The sequence below is a fragment of the Salvia hispanica genome, chromosome 4 (assembly GCF_023119035.1).
Source record: "Salvia hispanica cultivar TCC Black 2014 chromosome 4, UniMelb_Shisp_WGS_1.0, whole genome shotgun sequence".
Classification (NCBI taxonomy): domain Eukaryota; kingdom Viridiplantae; phylum Streptophyta; class Magnoliopsida; order Lamiales; family Lamiaceae; genus Salvia; species Salvia hispanica.
Genome location: NC_062968.1, coordinates 38,753,128 through 38,773,911, shown reverse-complemented (window position 1 = coordinate 38,773,911; position 20,784 = coordinate 38,753,128). Strand labels below are relative to the sequence as shown.

The 20,784-nt window shown below is 31.3% G+C and overlaps 2 protein-coding genes across 2 annotated transcripts; one reads left to right on the top strand and one right to left on the bottom strand.

Annotated features, from left to right (window-relative positions):
- Positions 1-85: 85 nt before the first annotated feature.
- On the bottom strand, positions 86-5,905 carry LOC125223768 (transcription factor EMB1444-like). Its single transcript, XM_048127061.1, has 11 exons — positions 5,716-5,905; positions 4,630-5,200; positions 3,702-3,908; positions 3,372-3,465; positions 3,229-3,270; positions 2,984-3,043; positions 1,583-2,680; positions 1,398-1,499; positions 1,067-1,213; positions 806-934; positions 86-425 (listed from the first exon to the last, which is right to left on the bottom strand). The coding sequence occupies exons 2-11, from the start codon at positions 4,725-4,727 to the stop codon at positions 339-341; spliced, it is 2,064 nt and encodes a 687-aa protein (XP_047983018.1). The 5' UTR covers positions 4,728-5,200; positions 5,716-5,905; the 3' UTR covers positions 86-338.
- An 11,949-nt stretch (positions 5,906-17,854) lies between these two features.
- LOC125224229 lies at positions 17,855-18,407 on the top strand. The gene has a single exon (XM_048127593.1). The coding sequence runs from the start codon at positions 17,957-17,959 to the stop codon at positions 18,176-18,178; it is 222 nt and encodes a 73-aa protein (XP_047983550.1). The 5' UTR covers positions 17,855-17,956; the 3' UTR covers positions 18,179-18,407.
- The last annotated feature ends 2,377 nt before the right edge of the window (positions 18,408-20,784 follow it).

Genomic DNA, 20,784 nt, shown 5'->3' with positions numbered 1-20,784 from the left:
AGCAAAGTGTGTGTTGATCGTGCTGCATTTCTTGTTTGCTTTTGTACTTCACAAAGCGTTTAAAACTTAAATTAGACAATCCATGTTTCACTTTCAACCAGCTCAAGATTTATGCAAGTTTTCATTTTCTAAATTTAAACAGACAGTCTGATAATCAATTAACATAAGTGTTAAAAGATAGCAATCAATTCTGCAGATTTCTAATTACCTAATATACATATGCAGCTACTTTCTCCCAACATCTTCCAAGCAGTTATGTTATAGATCAAACCAAACTGCAATGATTCCGTGCACCTCCCATTACGTACAAGACAGTCCAACGATCTGGGCAGACAAGCTTAGGTGCTAGTTGAGATAGGCGCGGGATCTTTTTGGAGTTGCATCAATGGCCAAAATATATCTAGCCGATGGAAGCTTCCTGAGGTCTGCAATGGAGACTAGGCTGTTAATTGAACCAACATATTTGACGTCCTACCCAAAATGAAAGTAGGCTTCAAGACGACATAACTAGCATGACCAACTCGAATGAAGCAAAAAACCGAGGTTCTTGATAGGGCGGATATAATGGTGTTTGTAATTGGAGAGTTTTTCATAAGGAGAAGTGGATGGATTTGAAAACTCAATTATCCAATCATCAATTTTCAATTGTTCATGACTTCATTCTATAACCAAATATGAGTCACTTAGAGACTGTAGTGTTCTCTGCTTGGCATGAACCTATGGAACTTTTATCCTTTTGCAGTCCATCAACAATTACAGTATACTTTTCAACAATGAAACTTTTATGTTTGTATCAAAGCAATACCTCAACAATGAAGCGAGCCCATGATGAATTATCAGCAGTTTTCTCCATCACACCTTTGAGGATGGTTAGTTTTAGACGATGAATAACATCAGCAATCTCTAGAAAGCGATCATGATCAGTGCAGACCATCTGGTTAAAGGGAAAGATGTGAGGAAGCTGTCAAACTTCAGTGGTATAGATGGATCACAATAGCAATAAAGCAGAACACGGCGTTGCATTTCTTGCCTTTTAAAAGAGCACAAGCATTTAAAATAGGCATACCTCTATAAGCATGTGTCTAGGATGGTCTAGATCTTTCACAATTATGGGGCAAAAATGTTGCTCGTTTCCTAGTTCCACAGCCCAGCTTGCCCCATCTCGATGGCTACACTTGACTTCAGCTGGTTTTGTTGTATTGTCACCAACTTCCTGAAAAGGAAACTGAACATTAAAGTTCTACAACTGCCAACCCACTGCACTGTGGAAAAGGACAATAGTTTTCCAAAGATGCATAAATTTCATTGAAATGGGAGTACAGATAGACAAATCAGGAAGCATTCAAAGTCCGACCCTATGTAACAACAGCATACATAGGTCATTACAAGATTCTTACCTCTTCCAGAATTGGGTGCCTCAACTTATCTGCCTGATTGGTCACATTTCTTAAAAATAGCATGTGCTTTATGGTCTTGTCCAGGAGTCCATCGATGCTACCCTGCATTCATAATGGCAAAGAGGTTAACAGCTATTTGGAAAGGAGAGTATGAAGGATCAATTGCAAATGCAAACAGAACTTGCCTTTTCACCATTTGGTACGAGCTCCCTTAGCTCCTTGATCCTGTCTTGAATCAACTGCCTATCACGTGGTCGAGGCCTTTGATTATCACCACTATGTGTCCTTTTCTTGCAGGTAGTTGATAATCTTGATAATTTTCTTTTGTTCACAGGATCATGTCCCTTTCTGGGTTGCTGCTTATCAGAGAGTGAACTAATCTTGCTTTCTACTGAAGAAGCACTGTGTTTGGAATGAGCACGAGCTTTGTATAAACCATGAGATGGCATATTTACTGTGGTAATGATGGACTTGTCAGATGAATTATCATCAAAACCATTGCTTAAATTAGCAACAACAGTTTCGGAGAGGTGCTCCACTTCCATGTGTTTCACAAGAAATCCAACAGACTCTACACCTGACACATCCACAGTGCCAGAGGGCACTCTTTCACCAAAGGAGTGGAAAGCAACATCTTGACTCAAGATAGACTCGCCATAAATATGTTCATGAGTTTTATTCTGTATAACTCCCCCAAGAGCTTTGCCCAGTCCGGAGGCCTCATGGAAGTTGAAAAGGTTGCTTCCACTCTCAGAAATGCCATTATCAAAGTCATTGCCTATGCATGTTAGTTCAGTTCCACCTTCCTCAAATTTGTAATCCATTAATTCATTCACAAGATCCCCACACGTCCTCCTATTCAACTCATAGGAATAAGGAGATACCCAAAGTCTTTCTTCATGAATATATTTTGAGATTCCGTCTATATAATCTGCATGTGACAATTGAAATGGCTCAGGTACATGAATTATACCCATTGGTTGCGGATTCATTTCTCCTTCAGCCGCATTCTCATGGTTATCTTCTACATGCCTCTCAGATGAGTTGTATAAATCATGGAACATGAACACCGGCACAGTCTGATTTTCAATTGGGTATAAATCTTCTACAGCATGAATAGAATTTTGATCCACAGTTACTGTTTCTGTGGTAATGGTTGATGGCTCCTCTAAATAATCCATGAAAGTAGACATCGAGGAGATCTGTTGAATATATCCATTGCTTTGTTTATGCAGCTCAAACTTATTTTTGAGATACGCAACTAGCACTGCATCTTCAGACACCTGATTTGTTAAATAGCAAATTAAGTTAGAAGACACAATTACTGATTAAAATCCAAGAAGAGGTAAGTAAAACAAGAAATGGAAACGGGAGGAAAAACAAAAGAGCAATAGGGAACAGAGACAGAGAAGTTGATTGGATGTCCAGGAACTAACTAATTTCAAAATAGAAACAGAAAGAAATGTCATTTAGTGACCATAAAAATTGTGAATCCTAAATTATTTGCTACAAGTAATACAACAGAAAATACTACAGTTATAGAAGAAACGGCAGAAAATATCAATAATATGAAACAGAATACGCACCATTTCAGTTGATCCAAGCTGTAGAACTCCATCAGGAATTACAGGCAGAAGTAATATTGTCTGCAAGAGCATTGCATAGCATCATCATATAATGGTTTAAAGTTTCTTATTTTAAACAGATAATAGTTTAAAGGTTTTAATCCACTATTTTTTACTTTTTAGTTAAGACATAAAATGCTGTATCAGTCATCAGATACAAATTGGAAAAATATGAACACCATAACCTAAATCATCAATTTACTAACCTTTATGCCGGCCGCAAATTGAAGCAGCCATTCATCTGGATACTGTTAAATAAAAAAAAAGAGAAGGCAATAAATGTCTGTTTCAACTTGAATAAATAATAAATAAAGCACCAACAGATTGCACATTGTATCCAAAGATAGACCTTAGAAACTAAGATGGAATTCAAAACATCAGCTTGTATGCTGTCTGCATATATCCAGCTAGCATTTCCCTTTACAGCTGCTTCGCCAACAACCCTGTTTGATTGCATATTATGAGTTTAGATGATAAGTGGTAGTATTCGATGAATGAAAAAACACCCATTTATGTGCAAATCCCCTGTTCTTTGCTGAATAGAGCTAATTCATTACACCTCAAACATGACGAGGAAAGAACAAATGATAATGCCCATCTCATTGCACTAAGAGCAGTAAGTTAATGTAATGAATACATAAAATAAAATGCACACAAGAAGTGGGATCGTTAAAGTTACCCGCTCCCCACGACATGAGAAGAATGCGACATTTCAGCTATTGCATATCCAACTAGATAGTCGCCAGGAGTTCCATCAAGCAGACTTGGCGTTAAAGCCGGTGATAAAATCATATTTGAGTTTTTGAAGTACAAATCTTCTACCGGGCTTGCCATGGCATCACTTTGCTTTAACATGTCACAAAAGCCATCTTCCCATGACAAAGTCCTGAGAAGTAAATTTGTTTGGTTTTCAAAATTGTTTACAACTTTTTTTAATACGTAACACAGGCATTGATATTAAAGCACTCTGCTTGGGCATGATGTTGTTGAAGTAGGAGTAATATATATACCATGAGAAAAAAGGATAATTGATGCAAAAACAGCAAATATCATTTCAAAAATAGGCAACTTCTGTACAGTAAAAGTGAATGCAAGTTAACCAAACAAATGATACTGAAGATGAACAAAAGTATACGAATCCAGAGCATAGATAAGTTTTGAATAACACATTGACATATTAATTAATAGTACTAATCTAGAGATGCAAAATTGTTGTGACCATAGTCCAGATAAATGGATAGTTGATGAAATTGAAAACCATGGGAGAAAGTTTGCCTATTGTTTACTTATTTAAACTCTCTGTCAGTTGAAGATCCAAAATAAAGCACAAGAAGTTTCCACACTGTATATACTACTCATGATTCTGTCAAGCTCAGGGAAAGACACTAAGCAGGCCAGGAAATGTAATTTCAAACTTCTCAACATGCACTCACTATTCATAGTATACTACATGAGTGAACTTTTTTCCAATTATGCAAAAACTTACAATTTCTAAGAAAATGTTGGAACAATTCCTACTCTTTGTCTTTATTATCCTAAAACAACAAAAATGCTGAATAACAGCTCAGGAGAAGAAACACAAGAATTCAGGTGGACAGTTGACTTACATTTCATCATGATGATTAAGCTTCCAGAACACTGCATAATTCCAAGGAGAATTGCAGCAAAGAGATTGGAGGAATGGCCGCAAAAATCTACTCCCCATTGATTATTATGTTACCGAAAAAATTAAAATACGTTGCAACAAAAATCAGCCAAGCAGTTAGAACAGATCAATCACTAACTTCCACGATATGACCCTCGTCCTGCTTGTACAATCCATAGACCGGCTCTTCGTTTCATTGGTGGCTCCACCGGTTTGTCTAAATCCAACATTTCTTCAACTTCTATGGGTTGGGACAAGGATTACAGAAGGAGAAAATCAATGGGAAGAAAGAATACAGAATTCTCCGCAAGAAAATTCCATGATCTTGTAACCGGTTTATTTGCGAGACAGCTACCAATCGAGAATAAAAGGCTGGAAAAAGCCTTCAAACCACTCAAGTGAAACACCAAGAATTGCTGTAGCGAAAAGGTTGCTAGTGTGCAACCAAAACAAAACCAAAAGCTGTTTTCTTGGGAGATATAAACTGGCACAAAACTCAGGAACTGCAATTACAGGTGGAACTATCTGAGAGCCTGAGAAGTAAGATGAAATTCATGAAATCAGACAGGAAATAGGAAAGAAGTGGTATTTCTACGTTTCTAATCAGATTAGTAACAACACAGTCATGTCAGCTCCAAAAATTCAGGCAAATTCAGAATAATAATCCAATTAAAAACATGTAGCCTGTGATTGTGACAGAAAAAACGCTCAACTGGAAGAAAACATCAAAATATATCCATGAAATGCTTAAACTGAGCTTCACTTTAGATTATAAGAGCAGAATACCAACTAAAAATATTTTCCTCACTTCAAATGATGTAACTCTATGCACCTTTTTCCTTTTCTGACTACTTATCCGGATATAAGCTAAAGTAAAAAATGGATTCATCAATATCCATTTATAGATGCTGCTAATTTTCTACATCTCTCTCCCTAAACACAAGTAAATTTAACTGAAAATATAACAATTAACGCAAAGACCAAAGCAGATAGTTGTTATGATGATCCTAATTCATCAATGCACCATAAAACTAGTAATGAAACTTACACTGAAACAGCAGTTCAATTGATAGAATCGTGATAGAGTTCAAACTCGTTAACCTCCATTTCCGATTATCAAACAGAAATTTAAGGTGTATGGAAGTGGAATTTGGGCGTGGGTATTGGGACGATGATACAGTGGAATGAGAATCTAATTGAAGAACAAGGCGATAGCTTTTGCTTTTTTGGTGGGAAGACTTTTAAGAGCTACTTTTATTCATAGAATTTAATTAAAAAATTATATAAATATGCACACGTCAAAATATACAGTCAGAGGAGGTGTATTTGTTTTTTTTAATTAGGTGTAGTTCAAATCGGGCTAATGGCCCAGAGAGTGAGTGGGCTGCCTGTGATTGAGTCAAGCCCTTTTTTTTTATTCTTTCTTGTCGTTTTCCTAAAGTTGAAATGAATGGATCCTGGCCCACTTTAAATTACTTTTATATTTGTAAAAAATTATAAATGCATGCGCTGGACCTCTTGAGTAGCTATAATATAAAATTTACATATATTTATACTCCATTAATTAGATACTACTACAAGCCAATACTACACATTAAAACAAGACTCCATCATCTCTAAACTGGGCACTTGCCAGGTCATAATAAATTAATAATGTCTTTATAATAAAAAAAATTAGATATTTAAAAAAATTTATGTGATGCAAAAGTCCATGTTTAAAATATTAGTGTTACTCAAAAATGTATCTTTCGAGTTTGTTTAGAAACATTGAATAAGTAGAGTTTACATGATGTACTAAAAGTTTTAGAAAAATTTATTTTTCTGTAAGTCGTACTACCAAATAAAAGAATTACATTCTTCGCCAATAAAAAGAGAAGCCGTTCGTAATTACGTGCATTGGTTAAATATTTTTAATAATTGTTGCTATTTTGGATATTAATTAATATTATTAATCCGGCTGTCCAATCAGCGAACTACACGAAACTCATAAGACAATAATGCCTGCAGTCCAATTCCAATCTGGTTAAGTATCTGTTGCGAAGTCAACTTATACATGTATCATACATTTTGCGCTCATTAATATGCTCAATTATAGTATGATATTTTATGTTTTATCTTTGTGTATAATTCATTTACACTTTATATATACTATAATTGGTTCGGATTTTTTCTATAGGTTCAATTATTAATAAAATACGTGACTACCATTTGAATTTTATACTCCTAATTTTTTCATACGTACAAGATGATGGATGATGAATTAAACTACTTTTTCGAAATTGATTATGAACATTCCATCCAAAAATATTCATCGTTCTCATCTTGTAGACACGTGTCTGAGTTTAACTGCACCAACGACTCAACCACCAATCTACTCACACAAAGTATTTCCCCTAAGACCACAAAATCAAATAAAAAATTATTGGCAAATTCAGTCATCAAATCGAGTCAATCATATTTGATATACAAAATGCAATTTACTACCTTTTTAGTATACATAAATCAAATTTATTTAGAGCACAACTTGTGGGTATGATGTTAAGTGAGTCGACTTTTTGCACTCTACATATAATTAAACTTCACTAGATAGAGCATCCCAAGTTATGAATATTAAATCAGTCAATTTTCATATGGTAAGAAATTAAACCACAGGGAAATTTATTTCAACTTGTCAAGTATGAACAAACATCTACCACTTAGCTTAAACCAAAGGTTAACAAACAATAAGTTATCTAAGTAACTACAAAGGTTACTAAAGCTTCACACGTCTCTTTCTTACTTTCCCCCTCAATTATTTATCCTCTAATATTTTTAATTATAAAAAGGGGTGGCGGCATATCCTTTTACTAAACGCTAATTATTTCTTCACCACTAATACCTACCTTTTCTATAATAGCAGAAGTCATTATAAGTAGGTAAATATCGCCTAAGAGAGTATTAATTAATTATACACTCATTGTGAGTTTTCCTAATGCTGCAGGATACTAAAAATTTACATAAATTTAAATCGAGAAAAGGTTAAAGTTGGAAATGATCGGAAGGTCAACTTTAAATCGAGAACAGTTGTTTTTTTTTTTTTTTTTTTTTTTTTTTTTTTTGGTTTTGCCGTTGAAGATGGCACGTCTAATTAGTTATGGCAAGTAAGTTTAGCCTGTAGGGAATAATTTATGTAGCTATATTTTTATATTTTATAAGTTGAACTTGGACAACTTGGTGGATCTAAAAGTCAATTTTGGTGATCATATTTTTTTTGTTCTTTCTCTGCTGGAAGTAAAGAGGTCAGGTCTTATTCATGCATTCTGATATGGTGGCTTTGTTGATAAACAAGTTGAATTGATAGAATAATCTTTATGTGCGACTTCTGTTGGAGAATATGAATCATGAGTTATTATTTTTGATTATTTACTTATAATGTGTTCAAAATTACAAAAGAAAATAATTTGAATTATGAACTTATATTGATTAGTTGGATTCACTTAACTAATAGATGTACTAATAATTAAATTATAATATGCATCATTTTTTCCTCTTAATTAAAATAAGATTTTCCTAAATGGAATTATTAATTTAAAAAAATTAATAATTATTATAATTTAAAGCATATTACAAATATATAGTCTATAAATCTCAAATTCACATCACATTTTTCTTAATAAATTATTATTGAGAAAATAATAGTGATAATAATAATAATAGGATACTATACAAAGTATCAGAATTCTAAAAAATCATATTAAGATTTCATTTATTATGTTATAAAATAATATTACTAAAAATAATATAAAAATTATTAGTAATACTAATACTAGCATATATTTAATTAAAATAATAAAAAAAAATTATAAGTATCTAGATAAGTAAAAATTCTAAAAAATTAGAACTATCAAAAATTGCACTCCATTAGTCCATAAAAAATAGTTTTGTATTTATGTATTATGGTAATTTTTCTATCTAATGAAGTTAGTAACAGTAGTTTAATCATTTTCTTTTTCTTTTTCTCAATTATTTTTATCAGTTTTTCATTGAATTCGATCGGTAATATTACTCACTGCTAAAATTAATAATTAAATTATTTTCTTATAGTAGAATCCTGTCAAACAAGCCTACCATTTTATTGTCTTTAGAGCATCCACGGTAGGGGCGCCGCGCCGGGCGCCCCGATCGCGGCTAAGCCGCGCCTGTCTACTGTGGCGGAAGAGGCCACCCCGGAGGTGGACGACTTTTGTGGGCGGAAGGGCTTTCGCCCCGAATGCGCCGAGGATGAGCCGGAGGAGAGAGAAACGCAGCGGTCGCCGATTTCCTTTTTTTTTTAATTTCGAATTTTTAATTATTTTTATTATAAATATCCTCCCATTTTCATCTTCTCTCCACACACATCTTCACACCCATTTCACTTTCTATCCAATTTTTCTATCTCTAAAAATTTGTGGATTGCCATTGCTATTTATGGATGATTTGTGGAATGAAGCATGGGATTCTTTGATTCAAGAGGTGCAGAGGGAAGCCGACGAGGAGGATGAGGCGGCGGCGGCGATCCCTCGTGAGATTCGTCATCGTCGGAGAGGGTCCAGAGATTAGTTTCGTAGCAAACGGCACGCAGTATCGCAGGGGATACTATTTGGCAGATGGAATATACCCTTGTTGGCCCGTATTCGTCAAGACACATCGCCAACCGGCTGGAGCGAGGAGACAATATTTTGCGCGAAAACAAGAGGTCGTTAGGAAAGATGTTGAGTGAGCTTTTGGTGTGCTCCAAGCGCGATGGGCCATTATACGTTGCCCGGCACGAGTTTGGCACGAAGATGATGTCGCGAATATTATGTTAGCATGTATCATATTGCACAATATGATAATAGAAGATGAAGGATTTGCTGCAGAACGTTGGGCACCGGAAGATGGTGCAAGTACAAGTCACGGCGTTGCCTCCGCGCCGATACAGATGGGTGTACCACGTAGTAATGAATATCTGATCCAACGTTTCGCTGATATACGCAGGAGCACAGCACATGAGCAATTCCAGGTCGATTTGATTGAAGAGGTCTGGGCACGTAGGAGAGGCGCGTAGCGTGAAAAACATGTGTGATTTTCCGTAGATCAAATTTTCGTTGTAATTTTCCTCTTACTTTAATCCAACGAAAATTTAGTTTTCAATTTTAATTTGTTTTATTTGCCGTTTTTATCTAATTATTTTTTGTCCGATAAGTTTAATTGTAACTGAATTAAAATATACAACAAATAAAATAAAGTGAAATGTGGCTAAAAAAAGTGTCCGCTATTGCTACGAAAACTTTTTTTTTGTGGTTGTGGACAAATAAAAATGGCTATGGACAAAAAATGTAAAAGTGTCTAGCCAAAGTGTCCATCCTATTGTGGATGCTCCTAGTGATACTGCAACTACTCTAATGAATAATGAGTGCAATTGCATATATATATTTTAGTAAATAGGAAAAAAGCTTATTAGCAACTCATTATCTCATGTCTTATTCATAATTATGTTATTAAATAAAATCAAATGGACCGGTGATATATTTTATTTGTAGTTGACGTACTATTATTTAAGAAATGTAGATATGATCGTAACGAAAGGTGCATATCGATATAGGCAATACATATATATACTTGTACTACTTTATTGTGGGGACAAATGAAGAAAATATGGTACCAGTATGGTTAGTGTGGAGTCATATGGTAAAATGCATAGATAGTGGACCATATGATTTTTGGGTTTGTTGGATAATTAATTAAAAAAAGGAACAAATAATTTAGGAGTGGACTTTTGTGATTGGTGGAAACATAAGGAGTGTAATCCAAGCAGACTATTAAAAAGTGTTGGCAAACATTATTATTGCATCATGCATTCCTTGGAGGGTATCCAATGAGCTACAAATTTTGTGGGTGATATCTCATACTTATGCTTCCTATTTCTTTTCCCCTCCTAAAACATGATCCAATATCCCTGAAAATGTTATAGATATCCTATAGCCCTAGCCTATCTTGGTTTAAGTGCACATTTAAGAAAATCACAACAATTATATTGAATGGACTTAATTGAATAAACGAGAGTTATTGACATGAGTACTTTTCGATTTTGATAAATTTATTCAACATATTTGACTATTTTAGGATCAAATTATAGCACAACGTGATATAATTAAATATGTTAATATTGAAAGTTTAATATCAAAAATAAAAATATATTGTTCACTACAAGTTTAATGTATAATTGGTAAAGTAAGAGAGAGATAAAGAATATTGTTAGTAGAGAGTGGGCTCCACATCATTAATAATGTAGTGTTATGGTATAAATTGTAACTAAAATAATGTGTAGGGGTAATGTGTTGTTTAACTATTCAAATATTAGAAAGTTTATACTTTTTTGAGATGGATAAATAATGAAATAGTTCATATTTTTTAATGACACAGGGAGTAAAATTTAAGTTAGTAGGAATATTTTGAGATTTTTAAGTCCAAGGTTACCCATTACTGCATAAATTAATTATATAAATCTGCTACATGGTGCAATTTTATGCAGTTGGTCATCCTAATCTAATAATTTTAGTTTGATCTTAATTTTAATATAAAAATAAATATTGATACACTCTATTATCATGTAATGCCATTAGCGATGATTCGGAAACCAATAATCATGAAACGAACATTGCAATTGTTCCAATAGACAAAGGAAATTATATGTAGCATCCGAGGCCCGACCAACATAAAGTTATCCCATCATTCTCTACTTTGGCAAAACATATTTTTGGGATCAATTTCAAAATATTAGCTAAAAAGTAAAAACTATAATATATTGCAAACAAGAAAGTTAAATTGGTGACTGGTTATAAAGAGTTCACGGATTCACTTACTGAACTACTACAAGTTTTTTAGACTGAAATCGTTTAATATTTTAATTTTACACTGTGCATATATGAATTCATTATATAGAAATTTTAATTCTTTATTTAATCAATATATTGGGTACATGTACATATTTGTTTTTCATCAATTATTGCAATTAAAAAAAAACTACTCGTACTATATATTTTTTTAATAAGTCGTGTATATGATGAATCTTGGGCCGCCAATAGGGGTAATGGGTTGGGGATTGGGGCATGAGGCGATGTAAAATTGAATTCCATATTTTTGTAGATTTTAGAGACACGATGAAAAGTTAATTTTTTTTATTATAAAGGTTGTAGTAATTTATAAGGGAAAAACTACACATTTTAAATATTTTAATACTATTATTTTAAATCAAGCCCCATAATAGTAAGAAAAAAGTGTGGTTATGAATAGAATTAAATTATTCTATGAATGAAGGCTAACTCATAATTTATGTGCCTTATCTTTCAGCCCAAAAACTAATAGTGTTAATTGGGCTCACGTTGCGAAAGTTGCCCTGGGCCTAGCCTTTTGTTTTAAAATAATACTACTAATACAATTTCCACGTTACATGTTTTGATTGAATTAATTAAAATTTATATGTGTTTGTTCGATTTACTCTTATTATGTACTGCCAAAATTTTCCAAGGTCCTTCTTCTTCTGATTTCTATGGTAAATACTGATATTGATACTGTTCTTCTTTTTTAGGAAAATATATGTTGGAGTATGTTTTTTTACAGATGCAAAAATTAAAACAATAATAAAAATTCTAAACAGTTTTCCTATCTAGATAAATATTCCAGTGGCATTTTTATAACTTTATGTTTGGATCCACAAAAAATATCATCAAACTAGACTTAACCTGCGATATTATTTGAGACATAATTTTTCTTATTATAATATCGATCGAGTTAAATTCAAAAGTGTTAGAATGAAACTGCATGTTATGATCAGGATACATAGGAGTATTAATTATATAGATATTTCTTGTTTTTCTCCTTAAATTATTCATTGTTACTATTATTATTATTCAATTGATGATGCAAGAAATGACCTCACCAGGAGGGAAAACCATACAAAATTCAGTTGGAAGTCAAATTAAATGTAATATTCTAAATGAATCTTCTAAGCGATCAAATTGTTGAACACCCTTAATTTTATTTTGATATAGCCGACCAAGTTGTCATTTTTTGTCCGTCTCAACTTAAACATGGAATAATTTTATCATTAAACGCGTATTAACATTAATTAAATAGTTACAACTCAATAAGAAAACATTAAATATCTGGGTAAATTTGAATATCGAACTATGGTGGCAAGATTAATCTAATCCCGGCACACATCAATCCTATTTTATTAACACACAACTCTTATTAAATAATACTCCTATATATAAAAAGGATTGCATATAATTGCAGATGGATCATGGAATATTTGCAGATCGAATAAACAAGCAATATTTAAATAAAATAAAGAAAGAAGCTTCTAGGTCTATATTTATTTGAGCAATCACACAAACAGAAAAGAAGGGGTGGATGTCATTTAATTACTTTTTTTAATAATAAACGACGGCCTAATTACAAAGCAAATTAGTGAATATTCACACATTTAATTTTAGTTATTTAGACATAAGATGGTACTTATGTGCTAGGATTATAGTTCCGCATATAAATTATGTTTGCAATATTAATCTTCCCAACACGTCCGTTCCTTATCAATATTAGTTTCGTTAAATATGATGTGACCTTTATAAAATAAAAAGACAAAAGATTGCACACGATATCTTAACAGATCAAACTACGAATTAATTTCCTGTTTTGAACCAATGTGATGTGGTAGTTTTCAAAGTAATCGCCTTCTCCAATGCGCTTTTCAACTCTATAACTTATTTAATGCCACATTCCATATCGTGTCTAGAAGGATTTCCCACTCTATTTTTGTGCAAATCTCTTTGCCCATTTTCCTAAAACTAAATAGAGCTACACGTCTTTTACTTTTGCAAATAAATGGTATTTCATCTTTATTTTATATCATTTTTGATACCTATTAATAACATTTTTAGTACCTGTTACAATTTTCTTTCTAAAATGCCCTCTAAACAAATACATATTCTCATTTATGTCATAGAAGATATTTTGGGCGTACATAAAAATAGTACCAATAGTAATATTATAATATCTTTTCTTATTATCCCCACTCTTTATACTATTATTATAATTAATATTAATATTATTATTTTGATGTTATAAATTAATAATTAATTTATTTTTTAATATCATTCAAATATAGTTAATTATAATTATAGTTACAATTATATTATAATACTATTATTGTTATATTACTAAAAATTAGTAGTAATTAATAAATAATTATATAAATTATGAATCATATAACATTACGTAATAATAATAATAATTGTGAATTGTATTCATAATAATATAAAGAGTTGAATATTTTTAGTCAGGTGTTTCAACCTTAAAATGAGTATAAAGTAATTTAATAAAAAATATTCAATTGATTTGATTACTTTAAATAATTTTAATTAGATATTTTGTTCTTGATTTGTATTATGAATGCAATTAGATGTATGTATAAAAATCTAAAAAGAAAGAAGAAAAAGAAGATAAAAGCAAAAAAAAGGAAGAAGAAACATAAACTAAAGAGACAAAAAGAAAAAAGAAAGAAGAAAATGAAGAAAAAAGAAAGTTTAAAGAAGAAGAAAAAAAGAGTGAACTACGAAAATGGTCCTTGGACTATGAGGTTATCTCATAAATGGTCCCTGGACTTTAAAAATATCACCAACAGTCCTTGGAGTAAGAGTTAATATAAAAAACGGTCCTTTTACACTATTTCGAGATGAAAATGCCCTTTTGAGGGTTTTTTTTTGGGGGGGGGGGGTGGGCAATTTGGTCTTTTTACACTTTTAACATTTTAAATCTGATATTATTTCAGTTACGTACTAAATTTGATATTATTTCAAAATTATCATTCTTCTTCACTTTTACCATCTTTCACTTTGTTTCTTTATTTCAATATTTCATTTAATTTTACAAAATTAAATTTTAAATTTCAATTTTTAAATAGCAATAAAAAATTTTAATTATAAAAATGATTAAATAACAAAAATTAATAGCATAATCAATATTTGATAGTGTCTAATATTTAATCAATAAGATATGACAACGCCTTAGTTTTAATCAATATTTAATAGCTTTAATCATAAATAGATCATATAACACGATTTATTCTGAAATAAATATGCATCCAATGTAAGACTAATATGATATTCGTATATTAATTTGAAAACAATCAAAATTACTAGAAAATTTCAACAAAAATACTCCTATATAAAAATTTTAGTCAACTTCATAATATTCTATCACAAGCAATTATAACAACCGAACGGGGGCTCTTATTTTTCCATCATGATTAATATTATTTTTTTGTACTTCTCCAATTCAGCAGAATATTATATTACATAACAAAAATTAATAGTTTTAATCAATATTTATAGTGTTCACGAATTAATAGTTTTAAATAAAAATTTTTATTGATATTTAAAAATTAAAATTTAAAATTTAATTTTATAAATTAAATCTAATATTGAAATAAAGAAATAAAGTGAAGGATGACAAAGGAAAGAAGAATGATAATTTTGAAATAATATTAGATTAGTACATAACTGGAATAATATCAGATTTAAAATGTTAAAAGTGTAAAAAGACCAAATTGCCCAAACCCCCCCAAAACCCCTCAAAAGGGCATTTTCGTCTCGAAACAAGTGCAAATCGACCCTTTTTTATATTAACCCTTAGTCCAGAGACTGCTTATGATATTTTTAAAGTCCAGGGACCATTTATGAGATAACCCCATAGTCCAGGGACCATTTTTGTAGTTCACTCAAAAAAAAAGAAATAAGAAAGGAAGAAAAAATAATTTCATGGTACTATTTAATTGAAATTTTCAAAAATATCATCCATAACAAAAAAATCACATGTTTGGTACCCAGGGTTATTTTTTGTCACAGGGTATGAAAAACGATATAAAATAAAGATCATGTATCATTTATGTGCGAAAATGAAAGATTAAGTACATTTATGTAGTTCACCCAACTAAATAATGCATTTTCAGTTCGCGTGAGTTGGCCTTGAAATATACCGTAGTAGTTATACTTTTACTCTATAAAAATGTTTTTTCATCGACGAGACATTCCTTCTTTTTCCATTTTAAAACCCCACACTGGTATAACAAAATTGATTAAAATACTAAATTAATGCACATAAATAAAGTGAAAATTTTAAAAAAGAAAAAAAAAATTAGATAATCAAAATTTTAGATTGAACTTACAATTTTAACATGAAAGGGAAGCTGAAATAAAAAGCAGGCTAACTAAATTACGATCATGGATAGAGTATGATTAGGCATTAGGTGACAACTCATTGTCAATTATATAGCTTGAGGCACATACTACCTCTTTGATGTAACTCATCAGCTTCATGATATGTATCGGCATTTCAAGCTTTAGTATTTCATCAATTTGTCATTTTTATCATTGCACTTTATTTAGTAATAGTTAAATAAGATAAGGTAAGGTGTGCTCAAACAAAAATATATGAATCATTTTCACCATTTATATTGTCAAAATATATGATGTCGTCAATATTTAGAATAAATTCGTGATCGAATTAAAGGGCGAAAATTTAAATGTTTAAACTTATTCATGGTAAATTATTTATAGACAATAATTCATATATATAAAAGCAGTTTTTGGCATAATCGTTCCTATTATATCTAGCCATATCGATCACATAATATACTACGTACTAACTAGCCATATCGATCACATGATATATCTAGGCATTAAATGATTCAAATCTTTTTATGTGTAGCGACGTACAAAAAAAGATATTGTACATCATCTAAGCTGTACGTTCATTCAATTTTTGGTCTTTAATTATAAAAAGAGTGGGACAGTAAAATTCATAATTAAGTACTATATGTGACAAGAATTGGAAAATTTGGGAATGAATATATATACAGTAGTAGTTGACTATAAACACATACACATCTACAACAGATATGCTTATCTTCTCACAATATGAAATGCAATGGTGTACGTGCAAAAACGTTAGCTAACTTAAACCATGTCTGACACATTTTTCTATAAAACACTTTATATTTGTTTATACAAACGCAAACCCATTTTAGTATAAATATCACATCAAAATATGATTTTATTTCAACCATATATACTAAATTTAAACATTAAAGAATTTTTTCTATATTATGCTTTTTTTACTCATAAAATTGGAAAAGGTTTATGAATTTGTTTCACTATAAAATCAAAAATGAAATTGATTTTAGAGTGGCATTAGACATAATTACCTACTTTATTTTAAATTTTAGTGTACCATTAAAGCGGTCTTATATTCCACTAGCACTTCCAATTTACATCTTTTTACATTATTATAATTTCGTTGAAAGTAAGATACATCTTTTTACATTATTATAATTTCGTTGAAAGTAAGACTTTCAATTTACATCTTTTTACATTATTAAAATTTCATTCCGAAAGTAACAAGTATTGGGTGTTAAACTCCTGGCCATATGTTTGGACGCCTATTGTTTTCATTGATATATTTATTTGTAAAAGCCTAAAAGGTTTATATTCAATCGATAAGGTGAACTTGCACGAAAAGTGAGGACGATTGTATGTTTTTAATTAAATTGGTGACTACACGCTAATTCTGTTTTATATATCCTTAATCGACCAATATGTGGCTAGGAGAAAAGAAAAGATTAGAGCAACAAACAAACTATATGGATTAAAAATTGACCCATATGAATTATTAAGCACATTGTTTGAGATATGAATTGCCACTAAACCGGCTAACTAATTTAATTAATATTCGTCAAGGGGTCCGCTGAAAACACAACGTCATCTTAAATTTTCCCACAATTTTTATTTTTTCTATTTAGCAATTACTATAATATTCCAAAATTTCCAACAATAACGCTCTGAAGTGGTGGTTGTAGTTGCAATTTTTTTACAAGCCATGTGTAAAAATGTCAATTTGAATAAATACTACTATCTGTCTATCTTATTTCAGACAATTTAACCACTACTATATCCATGTAAGGTATTGTACCAAAAAAAGAGAGCAATATCCAGTAATTAAAGAGAAAAAAATAATTGGGGTTTGGTGAGATGTAGTGAGAATGTGGTTAAGGTATAGTTTTCAAAGAATGGTTTCAAAGGTTCGTGCTCAAGTGTTAATTGCTTAATCTTGTGAGCCGTAAACAGCTGGGCTACGCCACGTCATCAACCAACCTCATTTTCTTCCCTTTTTAAAACCAACAACTCCAACACTCCAAATATTGAAAGCAAAGATAGAGAGAAGAAATAAATATGGAGGGGCTGATTCCATTAGTATACAAAGCAATCGTGCAATACAGAAACGGAGCATGGCTAGATGATACGCACTCGGCTGCAGCCTATATGAGGCTTCCCGGCGACTCTGGCCGGTTCGCGCCTTCTGACGTCCAGATTTTCCGGCTCCCCTCCGCCCGTTCGCCCCCTCGCTCCGTAGCGGAGAGGAGGGCCGTTTCCACCCATTTGATCAACTCATAAAACAGGCGAATTATTCAATTTGGTAGGCGTGGTGATATGATAAGTAAGCAAAAATCTTGTGTTTCTTTTAATTTTCTTTTTACGTTCCGTTTGTTAGTTTATTTGCCAAGTTTTGGCGAAAAAATGTTTTGTGGAAAACCTCATGAAAGGGTCCACAAACTGTGTGTTTCATGTAACAAACCAAAATTGTGTATATGAATATGAATGAATGTGATGTTTATTTGTTGAATCATGAATCTGTAGCCATTAGTATTAATTGTATAAATTCAACGTCAATTTCGTGGACCGAGCCACAATTTTGATTTTATTTATTAGATGTAAGGTATTACTACTACCTAATTTCGTTATTTATTAATTAGTGAGAGAGATGATGATGAAATCAATTTAAGAAGTGTATTAATGCCCCTCAGTTTTGAATCAGATCAGACCGATACCCTTTTCAATGGTTCTACTAATCCATTATCATCCCAACTACATTTCGGGTGAAAAGTGTATTATTATTTTTTTATATTTATTTTTCTTATTCAACGCATTATTTTAGGAAATATATATTCGATTTGATTCTTTGAAAATCTTCACTATCGGCAATAGATTCGTGTTAATAATTTAGGATGAAATAATCATTTTTAAATAGTACCTATTATATTGTTAATTTTCTATCTCGCTATTACTGAAAGGGATTTAAAAATATATATATATATAGTGTGTTTCCAAAACCTGTGATACATTCTTCAAATGTATACTCATAGCAAAAATTGATATTATAGGAAAAATATTTTGATTTTTAATTATAAATATTTTGTGTATTAATTTTATAGCTATATTGATAATATAGGGGTCATCCCGGACAGTGACATACTCAACATGTGGGCTATCAGGATGCCCAAGCTACTATGTTATAATTGGGTTTTCAGTTCTGATCTTAAATTTTCATTTCGAATTAAGCCGTCAGCCCAATCAGCCTCAAAAAAGTAATGATTGTAGATAAACTTTTTATTAGATCACTTAAATTAAAAGTTATTCTATAATTCAAAATAGAGCAGGTAATAATGTTAATGGTACTCCAAAATCTATTCTATTTTGAAATTTTGAGTAAAATTTATTTTGGGATTTACTAAACGTACCCAAATCACTTTTTTTTTTCCAAGTAGATACGAAACATTTAATGTGACATTTACACTGAAACAGATTTGAGTTTAGTGTAGATGAATTGAAATTATTTTAGCGCTAGAATAAATTGCAAATTTACAATGCAATTCTAGTATAGCTATTGATTAACATGATTATCGTATCGACGGAGACTATTATTCAGACTCCAAATGCTAAACGTCAAACATTGGTTAGACTACAGAGATTTAGATTGTTTTTTTTATAAATTATAACAAGAATAAAATAAGATAAAATAAGTACAATTAATAAAGAAGAGGTTTAATCAGGCCAAGGAGGGGGTTCAAGGATTTTGATTTCATGGACACTTCATATGATTTTTAATTCATAAATATAATATCCAATTAATAATTATGACTCTAGTTTTACAAGGACTATTCGAGCAATTATGTGAGGCGGGTAGAAACCTCATGGATAGCCCCTTTGCATAAAGCCATAAATATCGACGTGAACATGGAGCCAAGAGCATGAGAAGCATATCGGAGGATGATTGTGGGACTCCAAAAAGATTTTGAGATCTAATTTTATTATTTAATTCATTGATTTTTTTAGATTTTATATGTATTTCTTTTACGGTTTATAAACTATTAATTATATAATTTTTTATTTTATTATTATTTTAATTATGTAATTTAATTAGAATACGAGACAATAAATTGGAAAAAAAAACTAAATACTAGAAAATAAAAATGTGTGATCCTTGTTGGATCGTGGATGTTGTTTCTTAATTAACAAATGAGATAGAAAAGTGATGTGGGCTTATGCGTAGCGAAGGAAAAGAATAATTTAATGAGCGTAGTTATAAATGGTCTGATAATGCTCTTTATCAATGATATAGAAAATAAAAATCGTATTAAGGAAGAAAGACTATAAATAGTTAACTAGTTAATCAAATGAACTAGTTAACCCTAAATTTGATTATATACCAAAAGGTAACCAATTAACACCCACAATCAACATCATCATCAACCCACTTAATCATCAACCAACTTAATCGAGACTTTGAATTCTCTTTGCTCTTAAAATTTGCAAATTTTCTTGACAATTAAAGAGTGATCTAGTTTTAAGAATACTTGAATACACAAAGTGGTTTACAGTTTTTATTTTGGGATGTGAAAGTACACTTTTAAACCAATTAATAATTGAGGAAGAGGATTGATTCCAGTCCAGCTTTGAAAATCTTAAAATGCTTGGATCTTGTTTCTACAAATTCCAATTAGTTGCATTGCCATTTACCAGTCCCTATAAATTCATCATCGAATTTGATCAATCCCAAAGAAAAATAAATACATAAAATATCAGCATGCAAGAATGACTTCAATAAACATCACATGGTCGTGTCTGATAATCAAAATCCATGTGTTGTTCATCATTACATTCTGATCACACAATCTTTTCCCAGAAATCACTGTCTGGTTTGCAAGAAGCCCTATAAACAT